At 36.1% G+C, this 19,232-nt stretch overlaps 1 protein-coding gene across 3 annotated transcripts in view; it reads right to left on the bottom strand.

Moving 5' to 3' along the window:
• Nucleotides 1-17,186, bottom strand: part of LOC306866922 (septin-7-like) — a gene marked incomplete at its 5' end in the record, with an annotated part of 30,913 nt that extends 13,727 nt beyond the window's left edge. Inside the window, 3 exons of one of the 3 annotated variants that reach the window (XM_079412369.1) lie at nucleotides 1,854-1,960; nucleotides 13,247-13,346; nucleotides 16,893-17,186. In XM_079412369.1, the coding sequence (XP_079268495.1) occupies nucleotides 1,854-1,960; nucleotides 13,247-13,346; nucleotides 16,893-16,931 (246 nt within the window). Of the gene's footprint in view, nucleotides 1-1,853; nucleotides 1,961-13,246; nucleotides 13,347-13,730; nucleotides 13,881-16,892 lie in introns of those variants that run through there. The other 2 variants (XM_079412370.1, XM_079412371.1) reach the window with 2 other exon arrangements.
• Nucleotides 17,187-19,232: the final 2,046 nt, after the last annotated feature.

Genomic DNA, 19,232 nt, shown 5'->3' with positions numbered 1-19,232 from the left:
ACCCCCAAACTTTGATCCATGTGAACAGATACAATATGATGAAAACACAGGCTTCTCTTTAAAAAATAAAATCACATTTGAAGCCCTGTTCACTGTTCTGTGTATGTGAAGTCCATGAGGCTGTAGGGTATCTCATTTTAGGTTTCAGAAGGGTGCTCAAGAGCGTTCAATGATGCTGTCTTCACAGCTGACTTGTATACGGCAGTCTATGTGGCATTACATCATTAATGTGTGGACTTTGAGGAGGATCGCAAGGACTTGGGACGTCATTGGGGACAGGGTTTGACATGGCGGCTGCAAGAAACAAATGCATTTGCTGGACCAGTTATGATATCAGTCAGATTTTATTGGTGATTTGACATCTAATCCTGCTCTTGGAGGGCCGATGTCCAGCAGAGTTTAGCTCTAACACACTTACGTTTCTAGTAATCCGGAAGACCTCGATTAGACGGTTCAGGTGTTTTTAATTACGATTGGAGCTAAACTCTGCAGGATAGTGTCATTTTAAGAGCAAAACTGGACATCACTGTGTTATTGCAAAATATGTATGGGAGACAAGTTCTTGAAATTTCAATCTTTCCCCATTCAAGTAGACAGGAGATGTACATGCATGATTGGATAGCTTTTTCAAGTTGGACACTAAGTGAAATAACTTGCCTCAGAAAGGACATGTCATGTCATCCAAGCTTGACCAAGGTCCAAAAGAACTTGGATCCAAACCTCAACAGCGAACATAGTCATGATGTCAACAAAGACAGAGATTGTTCATCAAGATAAAGGAGAACCGAGAGTGGCTGCACTTAAAACCCCAGAAAGGGCCGGGCCACCTCGGAACACGTCCCATCACAAGGGTGGGAAAGTCATTGCCGGGTGTTGGGTTTCGTGGGAAAATTCTTGACCTTCTACTGAACCCTACTTGCCTCCAGAGGAATCTAGACCCCTTCATACTGCCCTTCCCATCCTCTTCAAAAAACACTCAAATTGAGTCACTCCATCATACCGCAAGCACTTTTCAGTGTATCCTCCCCCATTTCTGATGTTCCAGCCTCAGCATCTGTTCTCGTCTTGTTTATCAAATCCATATAAGGTCAAAACTCTGCTGTCTCTTTCCTCTGGGAAGTCTGTGAGCATTTGCTCTGGCCTGGGACCTTCAGAAGGCAGGAATCTGTTTGTGATTGCTTGAGCCTGCTTGGTGCTCTGCACTCCAGCTGTCTCAATGCACTTGCATGTTGGTTGACTTGAAATTGCCAAGACAAAAATCAATCTTGAGTGTGTGAGTGTAATTAATGCAATAAGGTCCAATTTTTCCTCATAGTCATGCAGCTAATCTAACAAGAAGCACTTAAAAAGTATCAAAACTATGCTGCTCATCTGAGTAGAGCAGTGGGTCCCAACTGTATGTGCAACCCCTGGATAATGCAGACCGGATTTGTTTACTTGCCCAACTTGCTGATACTGATGCAGCATGCAGGCCAGTTTCGACAACAATTTCGACAACAGTTGCTGCAGCATAATGGTGGGGGCATACAAGAAAACAGATTGGTTTTCTGCGTTATACAAAAGGTTTTACAGTTAGGTAGCACAGTTCATCTCGAATGGTGCACTTTGTTCACGACAAAAAAGGTTGCCAACTCCTGGTCCGAGGTAAGAATTAAGAAATCAGACCTCAGAAGCCTCCCTCATGGCTTCTCTCTGTCACATCTGGCTGCAAGACAGTGGAAGATAATGGTGGCTAGAGATAAAGGGTCAAAGGTAAGGAAGAAAGAGAGAGAAAACTAACAGAGATAGTGGTAGATAAATGAAAGATCACTGGATCAGTATCGGGAGTCAAAGGTCAGCTAAAGAGGACATACCTGAACGGTCTTCTTGATCCTTTGAGATGGGCCAGGGTAGTCTTTGGAGTACAGGTCTGTCAGAAAGAGGGAATTGATAAGCGTGGATTTGCCCAGTCCAGACTCACCTAGAACAGGAAAGCAGAAAACAAAAATGTTAAGTGGCTGTGCTTAACTTGTGCCAGAATTAAATGCCAAATGCAAGAGACAGACGGAGACACCCATACTTAAAAAACATGGAGGTGATGAATATGAGATTTTCTACAGATCCTCACAAGCTTTCTCACATCCATCCACCCACCCACACAGAAACACACAATTAGTTTGTTGTTTTTGAGCCAACTAATGGCACATGTGGGACCCTAGCCAGAACTTCTTGAAGACAGCAATCAAATGACAGCTGATTCATGGGTATATTGGGAAGACATTTTGGACAAAGAGGAAGACTGAGAGAGAGAAAGCTCTTTTATCCTAAAGTAATAATACAACATTGCTTGCTCCATTCCCTCTAGCCAACTCCACACTTCTCTTTACAACTGATGAGCAAGAGGCTCATCTCTTGAATTGGGGGAAGGGAACGCTTGGGCTCATCTGGCAGAAAAGATCACAAATGTACACCATCTTCACCCAATCAAATACACATTCTCACACCACGTTTTTGACACAAGCTTGATCCTAGGTTTTAAGAGGGGGTGTTGAAAGCTCCTTCGCTCAATAAACAATCTTCCCACTGACAATCCTCTGCTACTGAGCTTCCAAATCTTGCCTTATTCATTTACTACAAGCGCAATGTGGACATTTACCAACTGTAAGAAGAAACTAATATTCAGTAGTAAATAATTAGATTTGTTCATTGATATTTGATTGGATTGTTAGGCTTGATTATAACATCAACCAAATTTGCCAAAGTATGAGCAGTTACCAGTGTGTCCTATGGAGCCAAAACGGTTCAACATTTGGACACATGCACACTTAAGATTCTCTGTGCTATGCCAGAGATAACACACAGACACCAAACACACCCTCTGTCTGCTAAGTAAATTTACGCCTCCTTGCCTCTGACGACAAAGACTTACCTAAACAAGACAGAGGGACTGGACTGTGAGAGCATCTGTGTGGGGGGTTGGGGGGAAGATGAGAGGACGTCAGCAACATGAAACTGAGGCGACCAGTGGAAGAGAAGGAAAGGGGGGAGGAAAAACAGATAGAGAGAGACAGAGTAGTGTTTGGTCTGTCTGCACTTACACTGGCATTTTAATGGAAGCCATGTACCAACACACAAGACCATGGGGAAACAGCACCTTTTCTATTTTTCTCCCACTAAAATATGCAGGATTTACCGAACCTAACAAATTCAAAGAAATTTAAGTTGATTTGTTTATCACGTATAGCAAGTTCCATATATAATGACAGTGGAGAGCAGACAGGAAGTGAACTGGGAGCGAGAGAGGGGTGTGATCGGGAAAGGTCCTCGAGCTGGGATCGAACTCGGGATGCCCATAACGCAACAGCATTATATGTTGGCGCACTGCCCTTTCAGTTTTCATTTTAATTTTAGTAAAATTCTTTAATTTTAGTACTCCAGCGTATTTCAGTTAGTTACTAAGGCAACATTTCTAATTTTAAGATTTTTATCTAATATATTTTTTTTTCAGCTGTTTTTCAATGGCCAAAAACAACTTTTTAATAGTTTTAGTTAATGATAAAAACAATGGGTTACACAGGTAAAAGTTAGATAAAGTCCCAAAACTAAGACAAAAATACATTTTGAAAACATTCAGATCACAAAAATTATTTTCATAAATATAATAATAAATTGCTATATAATAAATAATTATTGTTGTTATTGTTTTGCAATTTACTTTAACTGATTGGTTAAAACCACATAAATTATTTGTGAAAACATACAAAAATCTAAATTAATTGCAAATTTGATTGCTCAAACCATTTCCAGAGGTTAGTTTAGGCTAGTAAAAGCTTGTGTTTTACAGAAACTACTCACTAGTATTAGTACACACGTGCACAGCTGGATGCATTCATGAAATCCCAATGCCACTGTTTTAACGGGTGAGAATAAGTAGATTAGCCTCCAGCTCCAGATATCTCTAACGCTCTGTTGCTCCCTCTCTTTCCCTCTCACCCCCTCAGGGCAAAACCAGACCCAGTTAGCCTCATCCCCTCTTTTAATTAAATATCGGTCCGCATGATCTCTGAAAATGAGCCGCTTCAGTCACACAGCAAGGATCCAGGTCTAGTTCACAGTTGGCTGACCTTTATCAGACTGAATGGAGTGAACTCATCTCCCTGTCTCGTTTTGGACCCTTTATCGTCTTTCTTTTTCTACTCCAGTCAAAAGGGATACAGCACATGTGCTTCTCCAGCGGGGACAAACAGAGACACTGGAAAACCATTAAACAGAGGAAAAGTCTATAGCAGTGCTAACAGACTGGCACAACCACATAGTGCAGATAAAAAGACCCTATTTCCACTGGCTTTTAAACTAGACCCAGACAGGATATAAGGGGAACAGACATTTCAGAATAAAAAGGGCATGCTAGCATCACTTCCTGACCCAGTTTAACATGGTTTGCATTTAGCTTGAAAAACTAGGGGTGAATGGTGTTCAAACGGATTTTAATCACCAGCATTTCATGCAGCATGTTTGTAAGTCTTTTAAATAATGTTTAAAAAAATAAATAAAAAACTACGGCCCAAAAAATCTTTACACTTCACCCCTAAAATTACAATTCTGTCACCATTTACTCACGCAGTAAACTATATTTAATTTTTTTAATTAATTTTAATTTAATATAATTTTTTCTTGTTTAACTTAAACTTAAAAAAAAAAAAAAAAAAAAAAAAAAAATTATAATAGAACTAGAAAAAAAACAAAAACGCATTACAATATTACTAAAACTTAAAATGAAAACTGAAAAATAATTTTCAAAAATCTTCAAAATATAATTTGTGTTCAACAAAAAAAAAAAAAGAAAAAAAAAAAAAAGAAAGTCATACAGATTTAAAAAAGGTGAATAAATTATGACAGAATTAAATTTTTCGGCTAAACTATCCATTTAATAATTTAGAAAAGTGCTTTAACATGGATTGTTAATTATGATAATTAATCGATCATCAATTAATCAAACTTCCCTATTTAGATTTATTTAACCATTATTAATTGCTACTACCCTAAATGGATGGGCGGATGGGAGGACTGGGACGAATGGACAAACTTCCCAAGAGATTCCGCACATTCTTCTTGACTTTCATCTTTTTACCTCTTCCTGTCATCACGCTCTGGGCCAGAAAGCACCCCAGGGCCCATTACTGGGCTCAGATATCCTGACAATTCCCCACCTCCACCTCTTTTCCACTGCCCTGCCCCCCCATCCAATCCCAGCTATCCCATCTCTTGCTGTCTTTTCTGCTCGCTCACTCACTCACTCACTCTTCACTTTTCCCCTCATAAAAGGGGCTCAAGCACTGCTGCCATACAGTTGCTTAACACTTTAACAAACATACAGCTGACAGAGAGCGAAAGAGAGGCCCCACTTATCCAACACCTAAACAAAGCTGAATTGACTCTTGCAAATAAACAGCAGGACAAAATATTTTAATTTGAACAAGCCAGAACAAACAAGAGCTTTGGGATCAAGTATTTAATACAGTTACTGATTTTAAAGGATGTGAGAATGCAAGTGTGACAGCAAGTGTGTGTTTAGCTGGTTTTCAGAGAGGGGCTCCTGTAGTGATAAGATCCATTGTTCGGCAACAAAGGTCAGAGTTCATCTCTGAACAGCCTGAGATAACAATCAGCAGCACTTTGAAAAAATCTCCCATGGACACACACACATATACAAGTAACTTCAAATAGGAAAATCAATCTGACCTACATAGAAAATAAGATCCATGAGGTGACACGTGTGATGTTACACACTGCACGTGCTCGATCAGCATACACACTCTACATTAACTCACATGCAGATATGGCGGAAATGAGTTAGATGTTCCCCACCGGCAATGCAAGACTCTTAAACACACATAATTCTGCCCTAAGCTATGAACTATGTTTCTGCCACATGCATCAATTTCTGTTCTGAATCTGTAATATTATATACAACAGCTTTAAGAAATGCTTCAGATTGTAGAGTAATGGTTCTCCAAAAGCCATTGCTCTCATTCATAGCAGTCTTCACACAATTATTTGCAATGATTTAGAGTCATTTTCATAAATATGCTGAAGATGATAGTAAATAAAAGAACAATTAGACACTTCAAAAGCAGACTGGGATATGAATTTGGTGGCTTTTACAAATGAAAACATTAAAATATTTAGGTAAAAAATGAACATAAATTTCTGTGATATTATATGTAGTAAATATGGTTAAATGGTTAAATTTGGTATATACTGTACATACACTACCATTCGAAACTTCAGTTAGTTCATTGAAATAAATGAACTTTAATTTAAACAATGGATGAATTAAATTGATCAAAAAGGACAGTAAAGATATTTTATTTCAAATAAATGTTGATCTTTTGAATGTTTTACTGTTTTTAATCCATAAAAACTGAACTGACTAAACTGTTAGACATTTCTGTAATTTCTACAGTTATATACTGTATATCACCCAATACTGCAAATTTACAGTAAATAACTGTAATACCCTTTGCATCATGGGAATTTTCTGTGACGTCAGACCCCACATACAGAGACTTACTGTATTTTTTAAAATTGCTGTATACTACTGTATTCGCTGTAATGGCCTCTTTTATTGCGCCATCATATTGAGGTTGTTTTATTTTCCTCATTTCTTACATTTGGATTTACATGATTTGTCCTACACCGTGTCTGCAACGCCACAACAATGATTGGAAAATCCATTTGTCCTTCATGTCAAACAGCGCAAGCGCTTGGAGTATATCTGTACGTTAGAAATATCCCGGGGCATCACTTTACTGTCCGCATCCACTGTAGATAGTATATAAAATGGGTTCTATATAGTCTTTTATCGAGTCTCGCCGCACCGCTCCATTTTGCCCGGGGATGAACCCACGACAGTTCCGGAGAACATCTGCGCTGTGTGTCGATGCGCTTTACGAGAGAATAAGACCAGAAAGCAAGGTAAAAAATATATGTACGTTTGTCTGCGTGTTTGTGTCAGAGTTTTGCACACCAGTTTAACCTAACGTTCGTAACATTTACCCGTCAACATGGCGGTAACAAACTTTACGATGGTAAACTGTGCTGTCGTTTCAAACGTACTTTTGTCAGCTTATTGAATTAAGTTAACAAATTTAATTATTTTTAATGAGCAACGCTTATCTTATATTAACATTAGGTTAACTGATGTGAAATTTTGTTCAGGTATTAGTAGTTAATGTTGGCCAGTAGCTAATAGAGAATGAGAATGTGACGCAACGCAACGTTGAGTTCTGGGAAACTGCTCTGTTTATTCGCCATACTTGCAGGATAGTGCTGCCTTTCCGCTCTTGAGTTTAGGGCAGTATTTGATTTTTTTCATTGTTTGTCATTCATGCTGCATCGAGAATTGCAATAGTAACTCATATCATCTTTCTGAGAGAAAACTGGATAAAACAGTATGTTTATCACCTTTTTTTCTGTGTAAAAACTCCAAAGGAAGCAGGCCTCGGAAAAGACTCACATTTCTGTGTTTTTTTAAAGATTTGATTTTGTTGGTTTAATAATTTACGTTACCTTGTTTGCTAGTATGACTCTCACTAGACTTGTGAATTAGCAGAACGTGAACAGGGAACTTTCTAAAATGCTTAAAGTGGCTTAATTTACCAAGACAGTGATAAAGACAAAATTGTAAAGCATACTATGTGCAGATTCGCAGCTCAAAATGTGAACGCAACGCGTTTATTTACATTACGCATTTTCCTCTCGTAAGAACACGATTAATGAGACCACATTCTGTACACACCTTTTGTATAAATCAAGATGTGTGCAGAAAAACAGATGAGCCCAAAATATAAACATTAAAAATCACCATCTTAATCCATAAGTGCTTTCTACTTTACGTTTTCTAAAAGGGAGGAAAAAGCTGTTTAAACATGTCGCGTTAATATTCTGGCTCACCTGCATGTCTTTTAGCATCACTGTCTTAGTACATTAAACCAGTATTTTAAAATGCTATAAAACTGTTTACAATCTCCTAGGGATTAGATTTTGCTTGTCATTTGTTGACATAAATATAAAAATACAGTGAGTTTGTGACTCGCTGAATGTGACCCACAATCTCGGATTCTCCTCCGTGGCCATGGAAAAATTTATATTTAGAATGACAACAATTATACTTTGTCATTTAAAAGTTTCCAACAAAGAAATAGATGGACTTCTGTCAGCTTGTTGAACACACTTTTATTTGGATAATTTAATATGACGGCTGAAGCAGCAGCGAGCGTCCAGCAGATCAACACAGTAAATGAAATCCTACAAAAACTAAGAGAAACAAAAAATCTCATTGTCATGCACTGCAATAAATTAGCAAACGATACAATGAAGAATGAATAATTGTTTAACTTAAAGGCAAAAACAAAACAAAAGATAAGCAGATATCCGTATAAATAATGAGAAGTAACCATGAAAACGGACAGTGTATCCTGCTAATATGATGGCGCCTTCCCGAAATACAACGCGGAGTGAAAAGAATGTGACGTAACTCCTCATTCTCCGTTGAGAAAATAAAATCGTATGTAAGCTAAGTTAAATAAGTTTTATGGCTAGCTGCCTTTTAGAATTAGTTTGTTATAGTTTTTAATGGAATTTTTTTTTTTGTATTTGTGTTTAAGGCAACTGCAACGAAGCATCAAGAAAGACATGAGCATGCCTGCCAGCCACCCTGACACTGATAATTCATGGTAAGAGAACAACATGGTTTTGAGAGGTTTGTGTATTCTATATGGGGGTTGCCTTTGAAAAGTGTGCCATTTCTACTTCTTGTTTTTCAGAGAAGACATTTCGGTCACTAACAAAGTGGATGGTGAGCAAAGGTGGTGGCCACGTTTTGGAGCAGCACCTGGGTTTTGCAGATGGCTATGTATTCTTTGACTGTTTGTCTTTTTTCCCCATTATGTTTCTGTTGCTTAAAGATTCTTTGTGAGGATCAATCCAGAAGATACAACATATTGCACTGCAAAACGTCCTAAAACAGGAGAAATGGTGACGATACACTGTTCCAGCTTTGGAAGACTGTTTTAAATAAAGAATTTGACATTTTGTAATTATTGTGTCTGTTTTAATTGAATGCCAGTAGTACCTATGTAGAGTAAAAATAAAATTAATTCTATATAAAAATAATCAAATCTAATGAAATCTATATTAATAAATCTGTATACTGATGAATTGGATAATTTACTGTAAAACAGTACAGTTTGCAACTGTAAATCAAATACAGTTTGCTACTGTAAATATTAATTACAGTAACATACTGGCAATAGTAAGTTACTGTAAAAAACCCTTTGAAATGTCTAACAGTGTAACTAAATAAATACTTATAAGTCAAAGCTTAATTTTCATAATAATTAGCAAAGTGGACTGCACTGGAAATTGAATAGCCACTTCAACATTTCTACCATCACACACACACATATCTTCCATACTGTCAAATTCCTAATTGTTTATTTGTAAACAAAGATCTCTCCAACATGATGAAACTCATCAATGGCTTCTGTAGAGTGAGAGAGGATTTGCATAATGGTGTTACTCTACTTCATCATACACTTATAGCCGTCGAGAGCTGAGAACAAGACCTGCGCAAAGGACATAAACTTAAAATATTCCCCTTTTAAACTTGAACGAAACTTTAAAAGAGTGTTTATTTGAAAACCCAGAGATACGCCAGTGTTTGTTTGTGTGCTGGTGGATACATTAGCATGTGTGGCCTAAGGCTTAGCTGTATGACCGGGTTGTTAGATGACCTGTTGGCAGGCCAGAGAGGGGAAGCTTTGGCTTCATAATCCAGGGATTAAAATCTCCTGCCTGTGTTTGTCCGTGTTTCAGGCAGGGACCTTTTAAATGGACCTAAAGCATGCTAATGTATGAGAAAATTGGCAGCTCCTAGCAGTAGCTATAGTGCAGCCACACCAGACAAATTGCTGCCGTGTTGATGAAAATATCTCTGAATGACTTGGAATTCAACAAGATGTCAGGTCTGAAGACTTCAGCTACCGATTAGAAAAATCATCACTTAAAACATCTCAAGTTTTGTCCAAACACAGCTGTTGGAGTTGTTACTGTGAAGGAATGCAAACAGCGCAATTAACGAAAACATGCATTAAATTTTATGATTTTTTTCTATTCATTGCTTGTACAGGTGTAAATTCTACAACACAGATTGAATAACAGTTAATAAAACAGACTAAACCATATTTTTAACAAGACTACAAACTTCAAGGTTTCATTTCACTTCGTGAATCTTTTTGGGGCCTGTTCTTGCACCTCAAACACGCCTCAGATAACTCAATTTGAAAAACAAACCTCTAAAACTCTTCACATTTTCCAAAGGTTTCTCCCTGAAGAAACATTTTGCCAGCTGGTTTGAGAGGGAAAGCTCAAGACAGGAAATGCTTGTGGAAAAAAAACAAACAAGGGAGGCCGAGAGAGAGACAGAAAAGACAGGAAACAGATTTTTTCCTCCCTGAAATTTTGGAGGGAAAAATGGAGTCCACAGCCAAAGCCCTGTGGTGTCTCTCAGGATGAGTGACAAGAGAACAAGACGACAGTTTTCAGTACTGTCCTTTAAAAGGCCACTGGATGACAGTCAGAAGTAGATACAAAACCCTGTGTACACACTTAGATAGTTAGAGTACATCACATTTTCAGCCCAGTCTGTGGAACATATATGCAAAATGCTGTTTAGAGATAATTTATGTGCAGAGGGAGTCTTGTTTCCGAGGTAAAATGTGGCATTTTAATATGAGTGAAAGAGAAACACTATTAACTGATACTGATACTTACTAGATTAGCGTTTATTAAGATCAGTGGCGCTATTCAGTGTATAAATACACTACCGTTCAAATATTTGGTGTCAGTAAAAAAAAAAAAAAAAATTGTTATTCAGCTGCAAATCAGCATATTAGAATGATTTCTGAAGAATCATGTGACACTGAAGACTGGATTAATGATGCGGAAAATTCCGTTTTTTCATCACAATAATGAATTTAATTTTAAAATATATGAAAATGGAAAATGGTTACTTTAAATTGTAATGATATTTCCGTTTTTACTGTATTTTATCCTGTATTTTTACCGCAAGACCAATCCCTATTCAAGACCAATCGCAATTCTTTATGCAAATATTGTTGGTTCCAGAATTATGAACATTCTACAAAATTTAAGACTGTAATCTTAAATGTTTGCAAAAACAAATAGGTAAGCTAAAGACTAAATTGTCAACAAAACAGAATACAAATTTAATATTTCAGGTCACATTTACTAACGCTCAGCAAGATTTTGTGGATAAAATCCAGTCACTTCATTGGAAACATCAAAAAAAGATCTCGCAGATTTTGTTCAAGTCACACAAATTCACTGCGCTGACGAACAGAAAGCTGCTTGGTTTCAAAGTAACTTTGCTACTGCAATGACAATGGACCATTTTAACCCATAACATTTTGCTAAAATATTGCTAATGTGTCCGCACATTTACTGTAAATTTACTTAACGGGGCCACACATCTTCAAGTCAACACAACTAGCTTTCTACAAAGACTAGTGCGGCTCAACTCCTGGCACCAGTACAAGTATCTCAAAAGGCTGGTTTACCAAACAGGAAACCGCAAACTAGACAACTAGCCTATATAACAGAGGAAGGGAATGAGTGAGACACAAAGACACAGAATGAGTAACATCTTGGAAGAGTAATAGAGGAACAGAAAAAATAGAGAGATTATTTCACACCAGAGCTGGAAAGCAAACCCTCTGCAAGTGCTAACAGACAAAAAGCCAGTTACTATGGCAAAGAGCTCCGCAGCAGTTATGTCACCGAGATCCATATTTCCGATACAGCTTCGGTCACAGCATCCAAACCACAGAGAGTGTGTGATGGTGACAACAGTATTGATCATCCAAACGTTTCTCATCTATCTACTCTTTTATGTGGGCATTTACTCATTTGTTCATCAGTAAAAAATCACTTTCATTCAAAGCCACAGACAGGATTATTCCCTTAAAGCAAACAACAAACCACAGCAATCTCATTTTGTGTCATTTAAAAATAAACGAGTGCTATTTGTTCTCCTCATGCATGTAAAGAAAGACTTTTTCAAATAATCGCTGGAGACAACATTACTATGTATTTTTTTTGTTACAATTTTCATTTGCTTCTTATTTTTATGCAGTTTTAGGCCTGTTCTCGCTCAAATCAAATTGATCAAATTTTAGATAAAAAAAAAATACATGGAATTAAAAGCCAGCATTTTGTCATCATGTGTTTTTTAAGATTTTATTTGTCTGTGTATTATTCAAATAACTTCAAATTTTGTGTCCCAGGTTATGCACAACCCTGTTACCATCATATTTTACCTTTTTTTTCGGTGATGAATACTATAAATAAAAATAAAAAAACTCAATTATGACTTTATTCCATTCTTTCAATACGTGAATGTGAACTTAAAATCTCATCTTTTTGTTTTTGTTTTCATCTTTTCATGTCATTAGTATCATAAAAGTTTAACTATGGTGCCATGATTACATCATAAACAATAGATCCAAATAGAACATTATATAAAAAAAAAACTTGTAATGTCAAATTTAAATGTGTATGTGACCCTGGACCACAAAACCAGTCTTAAGTCGCTGGGGTATATTTGTAGCAATAGCCAATAAAACATTTGCTGAGGACTTAATTTGGACAACTTTAAAGCTGATTTTCTCAATATTTAGGTTTTTTTGCACCCTTAGATTCCAGATTTTCAAATAGTTGTATCTCAGCCAAATATTGTCCGATCCTAACAAACCATACATCAATGGACAGATTATTTATTCAGCTTTCAGATAATGTATAATCTAAATTTCGATAAATTGACCCTTATGACTGGTTTTGTGGTCCAGGGTCACATATGTGTCAACTGTTAACATTATATGAATGTTTCCTGAATGTTTTCTAAAGGCACAACTACATCCAGTTTTTGATTAAAAAGAAAAATCAGCATTAACATTCAATTTTAATAAACATACTGTAGTTTCGTGACCTTGAGCGCAATACTTGCAAACTGAACTGCAAATGTGTCAACCCAGGAAATTCTCTGAATTCTTAATTACATCTAAACTTAATTTAACTGGAAACGGAAGCACAATATTTACTTGTTATATGTCTAAAATCTTATAAAAAGGTCAATCTGCAACCATTTGACTTTTTCACAGGTGAGCAAAAGAATTTAGGGACTTACCGACAACCATGAGTGTGAACTCAAACCCCCTCTTCACGGACTTCCTGTACACCTGGTTGGGGAGGTTGGCAAAGCCGACATAACCCTCCAGATTCCTCTGCTGGAAGAGAACACAGCTTTACTCCACATTCCACTGATTAAAGAGCAGAACGGCTGCCCCATTACTCTTATCCCTCTCAAAACAGGGCTCAAGAGGACTTCAGAGGAAAGATATTAAAGGCTATGCTAATATTAACATTAGTTACAGTGAATAATGACTTAGCGACTCCTAATCTCACATGCAGGGAGACCACAACAAAGGATAACATGGAATTTTGCTAATTTGAGGATAAGTAAACAGATCTGTTAAGCACATATGAAAGTAACACACCAAAACAGCTACAGGCCTACAAAGAGGTTGAGCGCTTTTCTAGCCCAAACACAAACTTTGAGGCTGGGGAAAGGAGGACACATGGGATGAGGTGAAGCCCACATGCTCATTTACGTTTCGTATCAAATCCATCATGAACTCAATGTCGTCATGGAGACAGTGAATTTCCCTCCAGATCACAGCCAGTGCCTTGGCCAGCTGTAAGTCCTTCTCGAGCTCCTCCATCCCTTTCTCTCCGTCGCTTTCCATCTCTTGTAATCTCATGCTCTCGGAAGCACAGCGCTGAAGCACACGCTAGGCGAGGCAAACACAATTGATTGCTCTGCTTTGGCTCAGCTGAGCTTCTCATGCACGGTAGGCCAATGGAAAACTAACTGGTAGGGGCCTGATCATTTAGAGAGAGAGATTTTGAATGGGGAGGGCTACAGTTATCAAGGCAACTTAACTCTATTGGGCCTTACCACATATGTACTAATCCAATCTAAACCAAAACTAACCCAATAGATTCTTTGGGAAACAGAATCAGAATTCGTGGTAAGAATATTATTATACCAATAAATAAAAAAAATTATTGACTGATAACATGCATCTCTAATGATTTTTATTTCATTTTTATAACCTTTTCATTATAGAAGGCCCACTTAATTACTCATTTAATCTTTAAACACTAATTTAATAATACTGTTAAAATGGTCTTTAGAAAAATATAAAAATATTTTTCATGTTGTACATGTTGCAGTGGCAGTTTTTGTATTTTATTTTTCATTTAGACGAAATACATTAATTTAAACAAAAAAGCCTACTGGGATAGAAAATCATTAGTGATGCACGATACATCGGTATCATATTGGTTATCAGCAATGCCGATCAATTAGAAAAAAATTAACGGCCGATAACCGATATGGTACTGATGTAACATCTCTAATGAATTTTTGTCAAGAAAAAATAATCTTCTTTTCCCTGTTTTTACATTTATATTACTTTTTCCATTATATAGGCTAATGCTCATTTAAAGTTCATCTTTAATCACTATTTTAATAATACTGTCAAATGCAATCTTTGGGAAAAATATTTTAAAACAATTTCCATATTGTACATTACAATGTTGCAATGGCAATTTTAGTATTTTATTTTTCATTTAGACAAAATGCATTCATTTAAACAAAACACAAAAAAGCATACTTGGAAAGAAAATTATTAGAGATGCATGATATTGCATATTGGTTATCAGCAATACCGATAAATTAGAAAGATTATCGGCCAATAACCGATAAAGGTATCGATGTAACATGCATCTCTAATGAATCTTCAGAAAAATAGCTATAAAGTATAAACTATTCAGATTGTATATTATAATGTTGCAATGCCAAAATGTAATGATTTTTGTGTTTTTTTTTTCATTTAGACAAATCAATATATTTTTCATTATTTTTATATTGTACATTATAATATTGCAACAGCAACATTGTAATGTACAATATGACAAAAAAAAAAACAATATGAAAAAACAACTTAATTATGTAAAAAGCACAAACAGCAAAACCATTTATTATTTATTAGCCATAACTTAAATATCAGAAAAAGTTATCATATGGTATTGGCTAGAATTTGAATATCGGTGCATCCCTAAAACTCATACAGTCTTGGAACAACATGCATAAATAAATGACGACGATTTTATTTGTGTGAGATCTATCCCTTTAAAAGACCAAAATATCAAAATGAATTTGATATGAAACCTCTAACAGTTTATGGACACTTGCAGTGCAAAATGCAACCGCATCTTCTTCAAAACCATACTATATAATTCATACAGAAGTCTATAAATAGCCTTGCTCTGTGAAGCTCTCAGGGCATTTTCCATACTTTCACTCTTCAAGCGCTCTTACGTAACTGTAAGACTGATGTCACTGATGCCCAACATGGCAAACAACAAAACATCTGACCAAATGGGTGAATCAAATCATTGATTATCGATCCCCTCTCCATGTTAGCATCCTAACTCAGACGTACAATTTGGAGAACGGGACAGATTGAACGATGCAGATAGAGTAGGTGGGAAACAGTGTGGGTGCTCACAAGCTTACTATTCAGAATAGGTTTAACATTTGTGCAATTCATTCACCCAGCTGATATGAGGACCCTAAATATAGTGGCCCCAAAAAGCACTTAAAGTATTAAAAGGTATAAACGTATATAACATCAACTGGCATCTGCAAAGAAATGATGCTAGACCTCTTCTCAGAACCAAATTCACTTTTATGAGCTATTTTTGCAATTACTCAACCAAATAGCCCCATTTTGATTTTAAGCAGACGTATGAAGTCAGTTTCCATCAAGTTCACACAAATGGGATTGCGATATATGCTTGGTGACAGTTTTTGGCTGCTGTTCTCTCTAACCCCATTGAAATGCATCTCCACTCACTGCTCTCCGCAAGAGAGCTGCGCATCATGCTTAAAGCCTGTCATTCTCATTTGCTCCAAATAGCTATTAACAGCCCAACAATTGCACTCCAATAAGGTTTGGATAAAAGTATGTTTTAATACATGAGCTAAGGCACATTTATTTATTTATCAATAAAAAAACAGGTTTGGATCAAGCTTATGGATCCCTAATTATGGCAAGCTATGTTCACATTTATTTCTTAAAACCAGCTAGTATCTTTTTTAACGTAACTAGTACTTATTTTTCATTTCTAAAAAGTAATCCAATAGTGAAGACACTTGTTTTTATATAGGCTGCTAGTGCTTATTCCTTTACTAGTCAAGTTTACTTTGCTTTAACAAGTTGCAAATATTAGCTATTAAATTTTATGGAAATCTGTGTATTGTATATATTCCAACTGTTGTTGTTACCTTTTTACTAGTACTACAAACAGTTACCACATTACCACAGAATTTGCCATTTGTTATCATTAAAAGACAAATAGTGACTTGTTACTTGGAATAATGACTAGCAGAAAAAGAATAGATGTATGTAATGAAAGAGTACCAGTACCAGTTACTACTCGAATATGTAGTCTACTAGATAACATTGGGAAAAGTACTAGCATCTGTTTAATAGTTATTGGTGAAATTTGTAATAAAAATAGATGCTAGTTAGTTACAAGGAATACATGTGAAAATGGCTTGCCATAACATAGATGATTAGAGGGACAGTCACGCTAGGAATCAATTCGCCCACCACTATGCACATCCATGAATCCATAAGCCAGATGTGCCTTAAATGTATTTTCTGGACAGATTTGGGTAAATACATGAAAACTGTACTCACTGCAACGCTGGAAACAGCTGAGTCGGGTCTCTCGATCATTGTCCTGTGACAACACCCACTCTGAATCCCAATAGATCAGGCATAAAAAGATGAGTCGAATCAAAAAGGGTCGCGTGCAGAAGCGATGATGAACCCTAATGGCTGATTCGGATTTGGACTAAATGAATGGATTTTTAAGGGAAGTAAACGTGCACAGGACAAAAACAAGCATGTGAGTATCGGCCGGGGAAAAATGTTACAATGTTGCGAGCATGAAAGGCGAATGTCCTCCTCCTAGAGAACGCAAGCCCTATTGGTCAGCGACTGGCCGCTTGTTGTGATGTCATGGAATCCCGCCCACCCTCGATTTTCATTGGATCACTGGATTTTTACAAAGGATTGTGGTATTTGTAGTGCAGGCCGTGAAGTTGCCTCGGGAGATGCATAAGCAATACTTCAGACACAAACACACACACACACATTATGTCAGTATTGAGATCTCATACATAAATAAACAAATAAATAAATTCGGAAATATTTTAAATTATTAACAGACTTGGAAGAACAGATTAACAGGCGATTTCTATGATCTGTAATGATAGTGGAATATTCAAAAAGTAGTTGCAAAGTGTAATTTATCATAATAATAATACGCTATTCTATTTCCTTTAGAACAGGAATGTTAAAATGTTTGATAATCTTTTGTTCATAAAACAGACCTCATAAATAAAATAAAAAATATCTCACTTGTGATGCAGGACTTTACACAGTTATTAAACAGAAATAAACAATGAACTGATTTCAACTGAATAAAGTTTATTTCTTTTCAAAGCTGCTTTACAGCAGAATTGAATTTTGAATTTTGTTCGCATCATTGATTGATTTATTTTTAATCACTGTAAAGCCGCTTTGAAACAATCTAAAGCGCAATGTGAATAAAGGTAACTTACTTGATATTTATAGGTTGTTTTTTACGTTTACTAGAAATAATTGTGCATCAGTGGAAAGAAATAGATCAAAGACATTTTTCAATGAATATAAATGTTTTTATATATATATATATATATATATTTTAAGTAAATATTAGTTACACTAATTGCTACTTGACAGAATTTAAGAAAGTTGTCAAGTAACCTAAACTGAAGTAAATTGTAAAGTAAATGTTGAAATAAAAAAAGCAGATGGCACTAAAATTAATTCCAAACATATGACAACTTCTGTATGCAGTATTCTATATTACTTATAATAATACAGCTCATTTAAAATTGACACCAAATCTGTAGCCTATTGACATAATAATATTGATAATGATTAGATCAACACATTTGAATAATACACATCACAATAGTAACTCTCTGAAATGTTACAATTCAATACCAATTTTTTTATTTTACTTATTTATGCAAATATGTGTATGTATCTGTACAAATTTAGAACATTTCTATATAGAAAGTTTAATTTTGTTCAATTTCAGTCACGTTTCTTGTCTAAGTACTTAATGGCCCCTTCGACCCACTTATATTCAGGGACCATACAGACTAGATTCTTCTGAATCGCTTCTTTCTTCTGTTTCTTGGAATCTGGAACTGTTACAAATCTAGAGCAGATTGCAGACTAAAGCTTTAAAACTACACGAACATGAAATAAATACTGAAGATTGGTTACAATATAAGTGTACATCTAAACATATTGAGAGGATACTCACACGATGTGTTTGAAGGGGCAACTGCTGCTTGTAAGACTCCAGCCGTTTCTGAGGTATTCTGATATTGATTTCATTAAAGCAGCAGATACTGTTAACACTCATTAATGCTCTAGTACCTGAAAAAGTGGTCAACATATTTTAAAATGTTTCTATTATCCAGGTTTTTAAAATACAGAGTAAATCAGGGCTATCCAACATTTTTAGAAAGAAATAACTAAGAACTGTTTTAGATTGTTTAAATGTTTCCGGAAAAGTTTCAATCTGAAGCCTGAAATGCTTTATATTCCTATGGCAGAGAACAAGACACAATCTGTATGACAGAAACAGACACTCACCAGCTGAGGTGTTAAGCTGCAGTGAAGATCTTCATGAAGATCTTCATTCTCCAGGTATGATACAGCACACGAGAGACAGAGAAAGTAAGAATATGTGGTGAACTGCCAGCAGTCCTTTATATAGAGACAATGAAAAAGTTTTCTTGTAAAAGGAAAGAGCTACATCACTGGTCTATATTTTTAAATATAACAAAATTCCGTCTCGAAACCCTCTTTCTGTCTTTATGCGAAGGTGTTGTTGTAAGTATGTGCTAAAACTGCATATGAGCAGGGGGAAATTATTTACAGGGTAAACCACGTATAGTGCTTAGGGTTCTGTTT

This window comes from Barbus barbus, assembly GCF_936440315.1.
Source record: "Barbus barbus genome assembly, chromosome: 48".
NCBI lineage: Eukaryota > Metazoa > Chordata > Actinopteri > Cypriniformes > Cyprinidae > Barbus > Barbus barbus.
Note: the sequence above shows the minus strand (reverse complement) of the source record. Positions and strands in the feature narration are given on the sequence as shown.